The 17,607-nt window shown below is 48.3% G+C and overlaps 2 protein-coding genes across 2 annotated transcripts; both read left to right on the top strand.

Annotated features, from left to right (window-relative positions):
• Positions 1 to 2,078: 2,078 nt before the first annotated feature.
• On the top strand, positions 2,079 to 3,595 carry CYP-6 (putative P450 monooxygenase; the record flags this gene model as incomplete). Its single annotated transcript, XM_003851684.1, has 2 exons — positions 2,079 to 3,509; positions 3,580 to 3,595. 2 exons carry the CDS (start codon positions 2,086 to 2,088, stop codon positions 3,593 to 3,595), a joined length of 1,440 nt encoding a protein of 479 aa, XP_003851732.1.
• A 12,497-nt stretch (positions 3,596 to 16,092) lies between these two features.
• On the top strand, positions 16,093 to 16,687 carry MYCGRDRAFT_94093 (uncharacterized protein; the record flags this gene model as incomplete). Its single annotated transcript, XM_003851685.1, has 4 exons — positions 16,093 to 16,158; positions 16,229 to 16,342; positions 16,404 to 16,469; positions 16,523 to 16,687. The coding sequence occupies 4 exons, from the start codon at positions 16,093 to 16,095 to the stop codon at positions 16,685 to 16,687; spliced, it is 411 nt and encodes a 136-aa protein (XP_003851733.1).
• Between the last annotated feature and the right edge of the window lie 920 nt (positions 16,688 to 17,607).

Genomic DNA, 17,607 nt, shown 5'->3' with positions numbered 1-17,607 from the left:
AAGATCGTCTTCCCCAAACATCCTACTCCTTCACGACTCTTGTTCGCTCTGAAAGGACACTTCGCCATGTCGACATCACCGCTCCTCCGGATCCCGCCCGAGCTCCGGATCCAGGTCTACAGCCATTTGATCTACGACGACCTCATCTCTCACGTCCAGAAATCGAAAAAGTTTCCATCACTCCTCCATACAAACCGCCTCATCCGGACCGAGTACTTTAGCGAGCTCTACAACAATCCCCGGACCAGCCTTTGGGAATACGTCCCGCAACCCGCAAGCTGGAGCAAAGTGGAAGGAGTCGCCGCGAAAGCGGACATTCTTCCATGGTCTTGCTACGAGGAGCTTCCTGTCATAGAGATCGACTGTCTATCGGACGCGCAGGAGGCGTGCGAAACTGCTACGGGGAACAGTTGGAGACTCGGGATTAGGCAAGGTGTTTTGGTCTACGAGTATCCTGGCTTGCACGGATGGGACTCTGGGCCGACGAGGGAGTGGCTGTGGTGGAACTGGACACCTAGATGGTGACATCGTCCTCGGTGACGAGTCTTGCGCATACCCTTGGTTGCGCATTTGCTATCTCGTGACTGGCGGTCAAGGCCTCGTCATGGTCGGCTCTTGTAGCCCTCGACTCGAGTTGATAGTCCCGCCCTCTGCCTGCAAATGCAGTGGAGTCTTCTCCGAGGTCTTTTCTTGGACCTGGCGTGGTTGAACATAGCATGCGACCAACAACATCCCCAAGGACAGCTATCCTGGACGCAGATGGCAGAATTCGCAATGATTGGACCGCGTGGAGTCTTCGCGAATGCGGCCAGGCTAGCGTTCAAAGCAAGTGAAACAAACATCTGGCCTCGATGCTGAGCAGCATTGCAGTATGACGACCATCGCAGCCATTAAGGTCTGATTCATGTCTCACATCAAGAAGACATGACGCTGTCTTCTCGAAGTAGCGTGGCAGCAGGGGCCTTCCAGCTATACCCTTGAGCTTGCACCAGCCCTTGTGCCATCCCCTGAAGCCACGCCATGGACCGACCCTTCTTCCAGTTTTACGGAACGTAAGACATTCTCAAGCACACAATGTGTCACGCGGCATTCCCAGTCTCCTAGGGTTGCACGTTGACGAAGTCGATTCAGGGCTCGCAAGGTCCACCGGACGGTCGACTTACGAGCACATATCTCGATACTGCAAGTCTTGACAGAATCCTTGCGATGTCCTTAGTGACCTTCTCGAACTTCGAAGGGCTTTTGCATGATGGCCACGTGAGAGATCTTCACCCTCGACCTTGACTCGTTCTGCTTGAGCAGGTCAGGGTACTCCTCAGCGACCTTACGCGGATGTCACTGGCTCATCGCATGCGTTGGATTGGAGGGGACAGCTCAGCCATGCTCAGCATGTAAACCGACCGTCTCGGAGTTGAAGATACAGGTCGACCAGATCGATGTACGATCGCCGGACCTCTTGCACGGCTGACACACGACTGGAGTGAGCAAGATGACATCAAAGCTTGCCAGCAGGTTGACTATACCTTCAATTTCACAGTTCCGCGATGAGTGGTATGTGTCTGCTGCTCAGCAACCTGAGTGATTTCGGGCAGATCCAGCTCGCTGAGAACGTCCGAGATGCTCGCCTCTCGAGCCGAGTGTGTGCTACTGCGAGAGGCTTCACCATAGTCATGCTGTCGTCGTACCTTTTCTGCAGGCGCCACAATACTTCGAGCCACACCTTGATGCAGAGTCTCGCATCAAAAGATACTCTAGCGGACCCACTGGTGGACCGTGACGACCAGAATGCTACACCGCTGAAACGAGCACGTCAAGTCTGTGAAAGGGCATCACTAGGGCTTACCTTTATGCAACACGGTTCCACCCAACCGATTCACGCTTATCTAAAGGATTTTTACCATGCTCCTGAGTTGCTGGCAGAGCAGAATTGATTGCGACCCACCATGAAGGATGCTCGTGCAGTGCAGGATCGTACAAAGAGGGGCGGACCCATGTACGGTATCCACATTATTGCGGCTGAAGAACAGATCATGAAGATATGAATCTTTTGTCGAACCTGACATCTTCACCACGGATACAGCGAAGATGGGTCTCCTAGAGGCTGCATTGTCGCTGGTGACAGCAACCAACATCATTCTGCTCATCATCACCGCCTATGTCGCGCAAACATATCTCGCATCCCGCTCCCTCGCCCATATTCCAGGACCCTTCTTGTCGAACTACACCACAATCCCACTGCTCTGGAAGACCTACCGCGGCACTCTTTACCACGACATTGGCGAACTCATAGCAAAGCATGGTCCGCTCGTGCGTATCGCTCCCGGGCGAGTCATCACCGGATCCGCGAAAACATGGGCCAAGATCACGGCAGCTCGCAGCCCGTATCTTCGATCCGACTGGAACGATGCCATGAGATTCGCACCGGGTCAAGATAATGTCCTCAGCATGCGTGATGAGAAAGCGCACTCAGATCTGAGGATGAAAATGGCAGCGGGATATTCTGGAAAGGAGAACCCAGATCTCGAGAAGACGATCGATGGCGTGGTGATGCAATTCGTGAAATTGATCGAGGAGAAGTACCTGAGCGATGCGGAGCACTTCAAGCCGATGGATTTGACAGAGAAGTTTCACTTTTTCACTTTGGACACTATTACGGCATTAGCGTTCGGTGAGTCGTTCGGTGATCTCAAGGACGACAACGACAAGTACGATTACCTGAAAGAGATTGAGAAGAGTATCACTTCCATCATCATGCTGGCTGATGTGCCTTGGCTGTGGAACTTCCTCGAAAGGACGAATCTTATGAGCTTGCTCCTGCCAGGCGAGGAGCTCGGTCTTGGGAAGGCTACGAAGATTGCGAAAGATCTCGTGGATGCAAGGTTCGAAGGATCGTCAGACGGAAAGCCCACGATTGACCGGATGGATATGATGGGATCTTTCCTCCGCCACTCCCTAACGCGGCAGCAGGTTGAGAGCGAGACTGTTCTACAGTTGATTGCTGGTAGCGATACTACTGCCACGGCGATCAGTACCGTGTTCCTGAACGTACTGACCAGCCCGCCGATCTATCAGAAGCTCATGCGGGAAATTGATGAGACCTGCATTCCAGGTCTTGCCATCGGTGATGCAAAGGCCAGGACAATGATTTATCTCCAAGCATGTATCAAGGAGAGCCTACGGATCGCACCACCAGTGTCGGGCGTGTTCCCCAAACTTGTCCCACCTGGCGGCGAAACCATCGACGGCTACTTCGTGCCCGAAGGAACCAAAATCGGATGGTCGTCCAAAGCCGTGACCCAGAACCCGGAACTGTACGGACCCGACGCCTCGTGCTTCCGGCCTGAGCGCTGGATTCTGCAGACTCACGGCGGTGACTGCGAGAGCGTGGACAAGTTGCTTCAAATGGAGAGGGACAATGCGATGATTTTCGGAGCGGGAAGATTCAAGTGTCTGGGTCAGGCTGTGGCGGTTCTGGAGCTGAATAAAATTGTGGTGGAGCTATTGAGGAGGTTTGAGATGCGGACTTGCGATAGCAAGAAGCCGCTTGCGTATGAGTTCAATATTGGGATTTGGATCCAGCATGGTGTTTGGATGAGGGTGACGAAGCGGGAGAGGTACTCTGGTTGAAGGAGGGCGAGGTTGAATGAATACCTTATCAATGGGGCGCCGGATGGGTGTCGAATAGATGTTGCTGAATATTTCTGTGGCTTGCATTGGCCTCTTGTCTGAAGAACTCTTGATGATAGGAGATTGAGAGTACAAGAGCACGAAGAATCGATAACACCGCAGAGCCTTGTGTTTTATCTAACGTCTGTAAGGGGGAAGTTAAAACGCCCCTACTCTTAGACCTTAGTCTTATATGATAGGCGAGAACAGCATGTCGGCTTTATGTACTACTACGCTTTACTATTTCACGCCGGATAGCATTCGCCAAGCTTAGGACTTCTTAGCGAGGAATATCTAGGCACTCGGCCTGAACCGCCGGACCTGTCGCAGTATCGCGTCCAGCTAAGCAGTACCGGAGTAGATTCCATCTCCAACACGAGTCGTCGACATCAAAAACATACAACAATACGGACTCCTCAGTCGTCAATAACACACGCCGCGCCCAAAGGTATCTGTCTATTCACTTTCTCCACCTTCGAAAGGCCTCTCCAGCAACATTTCCTCCTCTTCCCATTTCCTCATCCTCCTGTTCCCTCATCCTCCTGTTTCCTCCTCTTGGCATTTCCTCCGCCTCCAACAACCTCCACCATCAAAACATGACTCCAAGCGAGCAATGCCCAGGCTGCCACTCTCACCAGCAATCTCCACCGTTTTTGCGACGGGATTTGATCTGAGGGTTTGGTAGTTGCGCGCAGATCCAATCCATCCGATTCCACTCGTCCCAGTTGAAGACACAACAGGTTCCGTAATCGACCTAAAGGTGAATGCGTGAGTTTGATGCGGACGACGCAGTGGTTGGGAGTGACAAGGCATACCACCTTGAGACCCCAGGAGTCGCAGAAGCTCGTCACCCTTTCGGCTTCTTGATCAAGACAGTACATGCGCGTTCCTATGTTGGCGAGAGCAGGGACGACGGCCCCGAGGAGCATGGTGGACAGAACGACGGTGAACTTCAGTGTTGATCTTGTGTCGAAGAGAAGACTTTGTTGCTTGGTTCGTTGATGTTGTAGACTGGAGCAGGATCCGTGGACGCAGAGCGGAACCGGGACGGTGTTGTAGAGCTAATGGATCCAGAACAAGAACTGGGAAGGGAGCGGTTGCAAGTGGGAGGGTACAATGCACTGGAGAACTAAAAGCGCTATGCGTCTGCTCGGTTCCTATATGCCAAGGTGCCAATCTGCCTCACGAACGCGAGTCTCCCTGAACGCACCACCATCAGGTGAGGAGCGAGATTGTCGACTTGGGCCTCGAACCACACGGGTCATTGTTTGAATGTCTGTTGATTAGGGTACAAATCCTGCATGCAAGAGTAGCCACTCGCGGAGCGTCCGTATGACCAAGGCGTGTTGCCATGTGCTTCCACGCCATCTAAGGCCTGCAATGTTGAGATTGTCGTGCGAACTCTGTGTCAACAACCCTGTATTAGAGGAAAAACCTTCACCGTAGAAGGAAGAATCAGGAACTATAGAACTATGTCGGCGCTAGACCTGATCCATGCTTTGAGGTGATAGAATATACGCCTTAGCCTCGCCGGACCGTACGAGGGTCTCCGTTCCAGGTGACAGCTGATCCAAGGTTGCTGACATTCCTCGCGTAAGTTGTTGCCTGCAGGAGAGGCACGAAATTCCAAACATGGTCCTGCACGCCACTGTCGTCAGATCAGCTCATTACAGTATCATGCCCGACTCGCATCGAGCAGTGATGACCCGGGCTTGCCTCCAGGATGTTGAACTGGTTCCCTCGAAAGCATGCCGCTCCCAGCACTGATCAGAGGCTCTGACCCACATCTCTCAGGGTTCAAATTTTGTAAGAGACGGCCAAGGCCCTCGCAATAAGCAATGATATATATACTCCACAGTTTGTGGACTGTAAATAGTAGCACCCACTCGAAGATCGTGTCCAGGACATGGCCTCCTTTCTCAATACTGTGATTCCTGTCGCAAGAGATCCGTCCCGCTTGCCATTTGCGAGCTGACAACTGCAATCTCGCGGGCACGAGCACCATGTCGGGAACGGTTAATGTCTCGGTCCAGACGTGACCCGCCCAGGATGCTGTGATGTGACCGCATCGAGAGTTGCGGGACTCAGGAGATCTACGCTGGGAGACCACGATGCAGACTCTGGAGCCTGGACCAAAAGCATGAGGCACTGCCCGGACTCAGGTTGAGACCACACCGAGATTCCCGGGCCAGTAATATTTGCAGAGTCGAGAAATGCCAAAGTGAGCATCGACTGAGTTTTCGACGTAAGCACTATTGATCGTATTCCGCGGTCTGAATCCTACATTCTAAGAGGGTTGCGGCGGAAATCTTTGGCGGACGAATCCTCGGGCGGAGCATTGAACTACCGACGCCTTTCATGCCTGGGAGATCGATTCCGAACAAGACGCTGGATTGATCCTCATCGTCGTGTTGCGCAGTCGAGAGCAGCTTGAAGCTCGGAGATTATTTGGCAAGGTTCATCCCTTGTGTTCATCTCCGGACCCCGTTCTCTCATCAACATCACCCCATGAACTGGTCCCGGTGGTTCGCTTCTCACAACATCACCCCATCGATCTTTTGCACAAATTCGTTCGATTGGCTCGCCGACCTGGCGTGAGCAGCATGGTCATCCCGTGTAATTCAGAATCCATCGCCGCTGGAGTGAGCCCTATGATAAATCGTGAATGGGAATATGGCCTGACACTGAAACGAGGTCGTGGGAAATGGTTCAGTGCTCCTCGCGCTTCCGAACCCTGCCACTGGTCTGATGCGGTGAAAATAGCTGCTGTCAGGCCACTGAGAGACCTGTCGGTATTGCAAGTGCTTGCGCCTCACAATCTCCAGGAAGGAGTGAGAGTCTCATGATCAACGACTGCCGCCTACAGGTGATCCGCGCCGCCGGTAGGTCTTACATCGAGTCTTATAAACCGCCAATCGCTCGATCCTCTCTGCAGTTCTTTTCCTCCAACCCACACGCTCGCTTTTGTCTGCAGTTCTTTCCCTCCAACCCACACACTCGCTTCTGTCTGCACTTCTTTTCAATCAACATCAACCAACATACACCGAAAGATGAAAGGCTTTGCCATTACTGCGACGATGTCGCTCCTCGTCGCCTCTGGCTTGGCGATGTTCAAAAACACCAAAAACCTCGCTTAGGTTTACTTGAACCCTTAAAGCCTTAGGCACCGTTTCACTTAAAGGCTCGTTATTATCATATAACTCGCTCGTTTCAGTTAGTCTATATAGCTTAAGGGCCTCCGCCCTTATAAATAAGTATTATTCTTTTTCCGCTTTTTGATTATCTAGTAGCTAAGAGCACTTAAGGCGGCTCCTTAGCCGTCTTACCGGCTGGCTCTGCTACTTAAGGGTCAGAGCTAGCCGGATGCTCGATTTATTGCCTATTTAATTAAACTAGCTTGAAACGACTCTGGTTTAAGACCTCCTTAGACCTATAGACTATACCGGACTTTCTACTTAGACTATATACCTAACTAGAAGTACCGGGTTTTCTATAGCTAGGGGTCCTATATATAGCGATTCACTCGGCGGTGCTATATATGCTAGATTGCCAACTTCTACTTAAACGTTAATGCAAAACTCGTTTTGCCTTAAGTTTAAGACTTAAAGCATAGAATTACCGCACTTAAAACTGGTCACCTAAACACTTAAAGCGCGCTATGTTTGAACACGATAATAGCTAGAGCTGCCTAGCCGCTTAAGGAACTACAAGGAGGAAGTTATAACCCTTTAAGTTACCGGAAGCAACAACAATAGTAACTTAATTTAGTTCGATTAATAACCTATCCTACTAAGACAAGATATCCGTTACTAGCTAAGCCGAAGGAACTATAGAGCTTCCTTCCTCCTACGACTTAAACCTAATAGTCGCTAAAGGAGAAAGGCTTAAGGAAGATAGGGAAGGCTATCTAAGCCTAATTAGCGAACTTAATCGCATTAAGGAACGAGGTAGCGATACAGGGGCGGCACTATCTACTACGGCTCGTCTCTTCCCTAAAGGAGATCCTTAGACGGACCCCCTAGCTCTACTTAGAGCTAATATTACCTTCCGAACTCCTACTTAACTAAGCCGACCTACTACTACGAATGTAGGCTTAGGCCCTACTCGTTTTAGCGAGCATGTAGCCGCCTTAAGGGAGATAGAGGAACATATTAATCGACTTAAAGCGGACGCTGTCCGACTTTAGGCCGAGAACGCCTGCTTGTCCTAGGAGCCTGTTCGAGCAGGATCTGCTAACAGGCCTATCCGGGGACTAAGCGAGCTAGGAGCCGTACGGTTTAAGCTATCCCTATATCGAGGAGATAACCCTAGACACGGCTTAAGTAACGATAAGGGACCAAGTCGTCCCTATCGCTATACGTCTAGAACACTAGGCAGGGATATAACTCCCCTTAATTCCTTAGATACTTCTATTAAGGCTTCCGTCCGGGCACTAGAACCATACTAGGGAGACACTCGAAACAACGCTGCTAATATCTGGGTCAGGTCTATAGAGCGTTACTTAAGGTCTTAGATTGCCCTAAGATAGAGGGGTATCCGCCTATCCGAAGCTAACCTTATCGAATTAGTAGGTAGCTAAATGCAGCGTAACGCCCTTGCTTAGTAGGAGGAACAGGAAGAGACTTGTAGGCTTAAAATTATTAAGGGAACCTATACCCTTAACTTAATGCTTAGCAACCTCGTCTCCTATTTCTAAGATTATTATTACTAAGAGAAGCTCTAGAGATAATACCGAGCTCTTAAGCAAACAGGAGGTGTTATTACCTTCTACTACAAAATCCTCTCCGTAGCTCGCATGCTTAAGCTAAGGCCTAATAACTTCTCTAATACTACTATCTTCTTTAATAGGCTTAAGCTGTCGATTCGAGCTAAGCTTATTCGACATAAGCTTACCCCTTAAAAGGCTAGACTACAGGAGATTATAGACTAGGCTTAAGCTATCGACGCAGCTAACTAGGAGGTCGTAGATTCTTAAAGGGGCCTAAGAATAGATGCCCCTGCCTTTAAGGAAAACCGCAATGCTCTTGCTAGGAAGGCTTTTAAACTAAGAAAGGTAAACAAGACTACCGTAGAGTACGTTGCCGCTGCCCTTAAATATATAGCTAACGACAACAGCTCTAAGCTACCGGCTTAGGAGTATTCCTTAAAGTGCTATAACTGCGGAGTCGCCGGACACACCTAGTATTACTATTAGAAGAAGCTTAAGCTAGACTTGCAGAAGAAGCAGGACAACTACAACAGACGCAAGGGGGGCTTAAGCAAGCCGACAAAAAAATAGATAGCGACTTAGATGCTAAGGATTCTAAGTCGTCTGTTGCGTCGCCCTTATTACTTAGGATCTCTCCTAATACTTAACTTAACTACCTTAACGCTATAGGACCAAACCTTTTAGTTACCTCTAGACGCTTAGGTTTAAGTAAGCATTCTATTAAGGCTAAGTTCCTGTTCGATACTAGGGCTACGCATGTATACGTCTTACGAACGATCGCGGACTAGTTTCTAGAGGCTTAAGTAGCTATAGATTCCCAGACCGTAGTTCTGCCTAACGGCACAGCAATAGAGACAACCCTTAGAGTTAAGCTGCCTTACTAGCTGCGTAACTTTAAGGGGGAAATTACTGCCCGAGTGCTTAATCTCGCTAATTACGAGGTAATCCTTAGCCTTAAATAGTTTAGGCAGTACTGCCCGACTATTAATTTCTTTACGAACAAGGTGTACTTATACGACAACGGTGTTAAGTATGCTATACTATGCTCTAAATACGCTCCTAACTTAAGGAGCGTTCTGGTAGATAAGGACCTCTGTTCCCTTAAGGAACTAGAGGATTTACTTAACGTTAATCCCGACATGCCCTTATATCTCTTAAACATAGATAAATACTAGGAGCGGCAACAGGAGAGGGAACGCGATCCTAAGGACGACCCTATGTCCCTTAAGGAAGACGACGTTCCTCCTCCCTTAAGTAAGGAACCCAGCTTAAGCCGCATTATCCTAAACAATAGGGATCTTTTTAGATCTTCCTTGCCTAACAAGCTACCGAAGGACCGGTTTATTATGCATTTAATCGACACCGGGGACTACAAGCCGATTAATTAACAGCCTTACTAGCTGTCTTATGCCTAATCGCTTAAACAGGAGTCTTAAATTAAGGAACTCTAGAAGCGTAGGTTAATTAACAAATCCTAATCGGCTTAGGGAAGCCCTGTGTTACTTGTACCTAAGCTAGGAGGGAAATGGCGAATGTGCGTTAATTTCAGGGCTCTAAATAACGCTACCGTTAAGGATCGATTCCCCCTACCTCGGATTTCCGACTACTTAGATGCATTTTATAGTTTAAGGTACTTTACCAAGATTAACTTAACCTCCGGGTTCTAGCAATTAAAAGTAAAGGAAGAGGACTAGCACAAGACGGCATTTAACACTCGCTAGGGCAAATACTACTTTAAGGTAATGCCTTTTAGCTTATGCAATGCACCGGCAAGCTTTTAGAGCTTAATAAACGAAGCCCTAAGAAAGCACCTTTACAAGACGTGTGTAGTTTACTTAGACGACATCGTAATCTTCTCCGAAACTTTAGAGGAGCACGAAGTCTACTTAAAGGAAGTCCTAGATATCCTGCGATTATAAGAGCTGTATTGCTCCCCTAAGAAATGCTACATTAGGGTTAAGGAATTCGACTTCTGTAGGCACTAAGTAAGCTATAATTAAGTTAGGCCTATAGAAGACAAGATCTCTATTGTCCGAGACTAGCTACAGCCGACTAACGCTTAAGAAGTGCGGTAGTTTATTAGGCTAGCTTCCTTCTACCGCAAGTACGTTAGAGACTTTGCTAGGCACGCTACTCTACTATTAGACCTCCTTAAGGAAGATAACTTGCTACTACGTGCTAAGAAGAAGCGCCCTATTAAGTAGACTACCTAGTGCACTATCGCTTTTACGAAGCTTAAGGAAGCCTTGTGCAGCGAGCTAGTACTAATTATGCTAGATACTAAGAAGCCCTTTATTATTAAAACGGATGTAAGTAAGTAGGCGCTTAGTGCAGTCCTACATTAAGCTAACTCTAATAGGAAATTACATCCGGTTGCTTTCGAGGGCTGCAAACTACAAGGGGCAGAACTAAACTATCCGGTGTACGAGAAGGAGCTCCTTACTATTAAGGAAGCCCTTCGAAAATAGAACTACTACATCGACAATAGGACCAAGACTTAAGTAATTACGGATTACTACAGCCTACAGTACCTAAAAACCTCTAAAACTCTAACTAAGCGACTTACACGTTAGATTAAGGAGTTTTAAGCTTACGACATCGACATCCGCTACCGCAAGGGGAGTAAGGCTATCGTTCCTAATGCCCTCTCCCGCCGGCCGGACTTAATAGAAGCAACCCTAGCTAATATAGCAGGGGAGGGTTCTATATAGCTAGGGGATTAATTACTTAAGCCTACGGATTTCTTAACCGCCTTGCCTCGCTGCTTTAAGGAAAACGCTACAAGGGGAACGATTATTCGAGGATTCTCCGAGTGTAAGGTAGTTAATAGGGTAATCTAATTTAAAACTATAGGGGAGATGCCCGAGAACAAGAAGCTAAGCCGCTTAATTAAAAAGAAGGTGTTAGATCTTGTCCTTAAGGACGACCTCCTGTATTATCGCGAGGCTAATAGAAGCCTTGTACCTTACGTAGATCCGGAATTCCGGTAGGACTTCCTTAAACGCTGCTATAATAACTACGGGCACTTCGCATTGCCCGGCGTCTGTAGCATTCTTCGAGCGAGGGGCTAGTAGTAGTTACTTGAACAGGATGTTTATAACTACGCTTCTACTTGCCCTTAGTGTTAAGCTACGAAGAAGAAGTCCCGGAGTCCCCTACAGGAGCCGCGATTCTACTAAGCTAATTCCAAGCTTAAGCCATTTAAGCGCTAGGCGATTAATGTTGTCGGTCTAATGCCTGTTACACTTAATAGTAACAAGTACATTATTATAGCCGTAGATTATGCTACTAGTTAGCCGGTTACAAGGGCTACCTCGAATTAAGAAACCGAGACAGTCGCTCGCTTTGTTTAAGAAGAGATCTATACGAACTTTAGACCCCTAAGGGAAGTCCTTAGTAACAATAGATCCAACTTTATAAGCAAGGCGTTTAATATCCTTATAGATACCCTTTAAGCTAACTATAGGCTAACGACGCCCTACTATCCCCGCACGAATAGGAAGGTTAAAGCCTTAAACAGTGTTCTCGGCCGGATCCTCTCTAAGATGTGCTATAGTAAAAGCGTGCACGCTTGGGACTTATACCTTCCTAAGGCGCTGTATTTAAGTCGAATCCGGGCCCAGTCCGGTTGTAGATATAGCCCGTTTTTCCTCTTGTTCGGCTAGCAGCCCCGAATACTTAAGGATTATCCGTACCTACGTCCGATGCAGCTTAAGCCCGAGGATCCTGAATCTAGGTATTAAGTAATGCAGAACGCTAGGACAATTGCTGCAGAAAAGCTACTTACGAAAGTAGTAAGAGCCGGCGCTATTAGTAGGCACACCTTTAAGGAAACTAATAGCAAGTTTATCGAGGGAGACTTTGTTCTTGTCTTAAATAAGACTAAGACGAAGCTCTAACCGACCTTCGTAGGCCCCTTTAAGGTAATTAAGCGGAGCTAGCTTAGTATATATACCTTAGAGTCCTACGACGGTTCTATAGTTAAGCATTAAGTGCATAGTGATCGACTAATCCGCGCTAACTGCACTAGTTTTAGGGACTGGCAGAAGCGCTGTAGACAGGAGATTTTACTTAAGGCCGCTAGCCAGGAGTTTAAGGACTCCTTACGTAATAATCTTGCACTTAATCTACACTTAAGTTTCTCTACTCTAGCGACTATTCCTAAACAGAAGTAGGACAAGTTGTCTTTATAGCAGCTTAAACGGTTAGGAGCCCTTCGATTCCTTTTAGGGGAGGGCAAACCTTTAGATTCCTTAAAAACTAACGATTAGCTAAAGTTTTAGCACAAGCTTAAACTCGCTGCTAATAAGATCCGAAGGAAGTATAGGGACGTTTTACGCGCGAATCGAGATAATGCTAAGGAGGTAGAGAAACTTAAGGCTACTCTCGAAAAGAAACGTTTTAGGGAGCTAAAGAAGTTAGCACCCTTAAGTTAGCCGGTTATGCATCCGGTAAATGCAGCAGCAACATTAAGGGAAGACGCTTAAGTTAACCCTATTGCAGCAACTATTCCTATCCCTACGGAGCCTATTATAGAAGAAACGGAAGAGGAACTACTTATAATCCCTTCCGAGCTCTAGGAGACTCTACTTAAACCCTAAGGGGAGTTAGGTAATAACGAGGACACTATTGTAGTTGTGCCCTGTCGACGACTACCCTAGAACACAAGGGAAGCTCCTCGTAATCCTGCGGTGTAGCTACGAAGGAAGCTAACCTTTAAGTCTAAACGAAAGGTTAATGCGAGGGCCTAAGTTTAATAGATCCCCCGGAGGGTTTTTATTTTATGTTTTTTATACTTAAGGCTAGTCCTTAAGTGCTATTATACATTCATTTCGCGCTAGCTTTCTAGCGTCGTATCGCATTGCATCGCATGCACAGCCTAGCAGATAAGGGGGCTTAGAAAAAAAAAAAAGAAAAACAAGAAAAACAACGCTTTTAGTGCTCCTGCTTAAGCCTACGAATTTTCTACCGATCCTACTTAGACCCGAATTAACCCTTCTTAGCCTACTCCCTCTTAGCATCTTCTTCCTTCTTAGTAATAAGCTGCGTCTTAAGGGCTGACATTACCGCCTGCAAGTGCAGCATCTAAGGAGTAATGCCTTAATTAGCCCTAAGACGCACTTAAGCCCGCGAGAGAGCTATCTAGACGACTTAATATACGGAGTAGCGCTTATTAAAGCGGTTGCGGTAGAGCTGCTCGATATGCTCCGTGTACACGCGCGTGCGTTAGCTTCCCGGAGGAACTGTTGGGCCCTCTACGCTATATGCTTAACGCCTATTGTCAGCCCGAGGAGCCGTGCTAAAAAAACAGGTTCCCCTAGGTAGCGAAACCGCTTAAGGGGAGCACTAGCTCGTGTACAAGGCGGCCGGAGAAGGTTAGAATTAGGTCGTAATTATTAGTTAAGCCGGTCCGTGCTAGTATTAAGGTCTAATTAATAGCGTATAAGAGCCTCTCTCCTTCGTGCATTAGATCTACGAAATCCTCCGCCGCATTATAGAACGGTAGGCTTAGAGATTAACGAGCTAGAGCTAGTACGTTTCGAACCGGAGCTTAAACGGGAGCGGGTATGGTGCTCGGCCGAGGAGGCGGGCCCCGACGAGTACTTAAACTAGAGGGCACTAGCGCTAGAGTGCCTTAACGATCGCCTGTTAGGAAGAGGGTAGGGCCAGGCCTAGAGGAGCCTTGTTGCCCTATACGGAAGAGTAGAGGTGCGTTAGCTAGACGGGTCGTACGCCTAGCTTAAGGGTTGTCGCGGCGATACCTGTTATCTATAGTTATAGGCATTCCTTAGGCGTAGTGCTTAGGAAGCTAGAAGGACAAAGGCCTAGAACCCGGAGATCCACCGAACCCCCTTAAAGGATCTAAGTAAGGACGCTCTAGCCGCGAAGGAGTAGTGTCTATCTCCTTACGAGCAGACAAAGGACCCCTTAAGTTAGGGGAACGAGCTGCGACAGCTATTAAGTTAATATCCTCTATATCGGCGATATCGTAGTAGTTAGTATAGCTGTAGTTAGCGCAGCAGCTAAAGCAGCCTTTACTACTACGGCATAACTTAAAGGGACTAGCCTTGCGCTTGCCGGACTCGCAGCTACAGTTGCCTTCTTAAGGGCTGCTACCAAGGGCTTAAGTAAAAAGAGAGACTAGACGCTATTACTTACAGGCCCTAATAAGGTAACCGTCCGATTTACGCTAGTCTAAGCTGCGCAGATCGCCTAGCTCGAACGCTTAAAGTCTATCGATTAAGGCATTAAGTTAGGAAATCGTAAAGGCAGCTAGAAATTGCCGAAGGTACTTAATAGGCGCATTCGACACTATGATTAGATAATACATTACTTCCCTTATCTATGCGTCTGTAACCGCGATGCGATTAGAGGCTAGGCTAGGAGTAAGGAGAGCTTTAAGTCGAGCGCCGACAGAGGCGTACATAGCAGTGCTATTAATGTTTCCTTAAGGGTCGAACCGATCTAGCTTAGGGTACAAGCTACGAAGATCCGGAGAGCAGTTAAGGACGTTGCGAGGTATCGTAGGGTCCTAACCTTATGCGGTAGTGCGACTCCTTAAGCTACGGCCCTAGTTTGCTAGTTAAGGGTTGCGCTAAGGGATTTCGTAATTGTTACTTGTAGGGGCGCGTATGCCTAGTAGCTTAGACCTAAGGCTTAAGGCAGACATGTTAAGCCTATCGCGATAAGCATCGTATGCCGACTTGTAACCGGTAGCTTGCTTATACCCAAATTTAGTATACTCTATACGGTTACGCCGAGACATAACATTAGGCTGGACGTAGAGTTTCCTTAAAGCGAACTTGTCTATTAATTCTTAGGTAGCAGCAGCTCGTAACGGCTGCTTCTTACTGCTTAAGACCGAGCCAAATGCTTAAGTTAATATCCTTACATCTAAGTATCCGCGCTTGACTGTCTTAATAGCACTTTAAACAGCCTTCGTAGGAGGGAACTTAGGGGCTAGCTTACGAGGAGATCGGCGGAGCTGCTTGTCGACCTTGTCGTCCTTACTCTTATCGTCTTTCTTGCGCTTGTCTTCGTTACCCTTCGCCATAGCGACTATTACTTAAGGTATGTTATAGTGTTATAAGGTATAGTAATCGTAGACTATATAAAGGTCTAAGGAAAGGGGAAGGAAAGGATTGCGGAAGTTAATAAAAGAGAGAGGGTTTAAAAAGAAGAACACAGTCGCTTTTGTGCCCTTAGAGGAGCGGCCTGCTAGTAAATTCGACTACGTGCCAGCAGTTACCAGCTTAAAGCTTGTAATAGTACGTAAATTAGATTATTCACCTACTAGAATTAGCTAGACGATTGCACTTAAGCCCTTACCTTCCGAGCAATCACGGACCTCCTAGATCACGCTCGTTCGTTCGAGATCACGCACACCTACTTAAGAGCATTAGCATATAACCTAAGCCTTTAATTAAGGTTGTCACGAACGCTTAAGGTCACGTATTTACTAAAGGGGAGGATGTTCAAAAACACCAAAAACCTCGCTTAGGTTTACTTGAACCCTTAAAGCCTTAGGCACCGTTTCACTTAAAGGCTCGTCATTATTATATAACTCGCTCGTTTTAGTTAGTCTATATAGCTTAAGGGCCTCCGCCCTCATAAATGAGTATCATTCTTTTTCCGCTTTTTGATCAGCGAAGACAAAGTTCGTGGTCAAAAAACTCGATTCTGTTGCAATGGAGGCGAACCACGAGAAGAGAGGGCTCATGGGGCTCAGAACACGCGACAACCGGAATGAGTTCCGCTGGAACCCTGACGGACGCACGGCCAGTGTAAGTCTCGATAGACGAAGAAACCGAGCGAGAAGGTTGATTGAATTCACACTGACTGTCTTACTTTCAGTGCACCGACAACAGCCATTGCAAAAACTGGGGCAGGGATGCTGTTCGCGGATGCTTCGGCAATACTCCGCATGACGACCTCTGCAATAACCACTTGGGCCTCTGCATCGTCGCAGTGAGTAGCCTTCGTGCCTCATGACGCAGATTGTTCTCTTATCTCTGACGAGTGCCGATAGACCACGGACCCGGCGGCCTACTGTTTGTGCGGTTGGGGAGAACCGACGGTCGACGCTTGTCACCGCGTAAGTATGCCCTCGACATTGTTGATCGGATCAAATACTGATGCACCGCGTAGGGCCCTGCTGCCAGCGACATTACCGGAGCGGGACAGGCCTTCACATACTGCATCCAGAACTGCGTAGATGACAGCCTCGAGCCCAACGCTAAGGACAATGGAGGGAACGGGCTGTGCTCCCTGGCCGAGAACCCCGTGGACGAGGACCCTTGCCTCGGGTCTTGAGCGGGATCAGAATGGATTCGATTGCGGAGAAGCCAGATCGGGCGTGGCTCTCTTCCTCAGGATCACAGAGAGCGCGCCGTCGGGCTGACAAGATGGGATTTTGGTGACTCGATTTGGTGTATTTTAGACTTCGTGGAGAGCATGCGTGCCACCAAGAGCTACGCGTATTCACCACCGGCCCTCCTGCCGGTTGGTGTCCTAAACATTGTTACATGCGTTCTACCTTCTTTCCCACCGTAAGCCAACACGTGCAGCAGATGTCCTCACAACCTAGGTTGCAAGGGTTTGTCAATATGTCCAAGAGCCTCGTGCCGACGACAGTGACAACGCGCACGATGACCTTAAAGATGATGGGTTGATGTCCAACATGAAGGACACTCGCCACCTCGCTCACCACCAACTTCACCGGCCACAATCTTCCACTCGCCGGGTGCGCCGATGCGGCTTGGACCGCTCAAGACGAACGTCGCTCCGCTGCAGCCTCGCGATCATCGATGGCCTGGTGATGTTCAATGAGTACGAGCTTGATGTTCGTTGCTGCAGCGGTCGGCGTCTGTTTGGTGCCTTGTCTCGGCGTAGTCGCACTGCTCAATGACCACTCCAATCGCTCTGATGATCCTGACATTTCCTTCCCGTCTCCTCTATTCTCGCCCTGGAGCAGGTATGTTTTCCCCTGTTGCATCAAGGGCGCGATTGACCCTGCTGAAGCAAGACCAGGTCTAAGAGCTAAAAACGAGAGACTCCTTAAGGAAAAGGGCATCAAGGTAGCGGCATTGGAAGCCGATAGGAAACTCCGATACGGCAAAGTTATTGGCGTTCAACGAATTGGAAGAGGAGCGTTTCGCAGAGCACTTAATGCTGGCACCGATGCTTTCCCCGTTCTTCGAGTCATGAATCCCTCATCGCTTGGAGGTATGGTT

Source organism: Zymoseptoria tritici, chromosome 6 (genome assembly GCF_000219625.1).
Source record: "Zymoseptoria tritici IPO323 chromosome 6, whole genome shotgun sequence".
Classification (NCBI taxonomy): Eukaryota; Fungi; Ascomycota; class Dothideomycetes; order Mycosphaerellales; family Mycosphaerellaceae; genus Zymoseptoria; species Zymoseptoria tritici.
The sequence above is the reverse complement of the archived record's forward strand: the minus strand, read 5'-3'. Positions and strand labels throughout refer to the sequence as shown.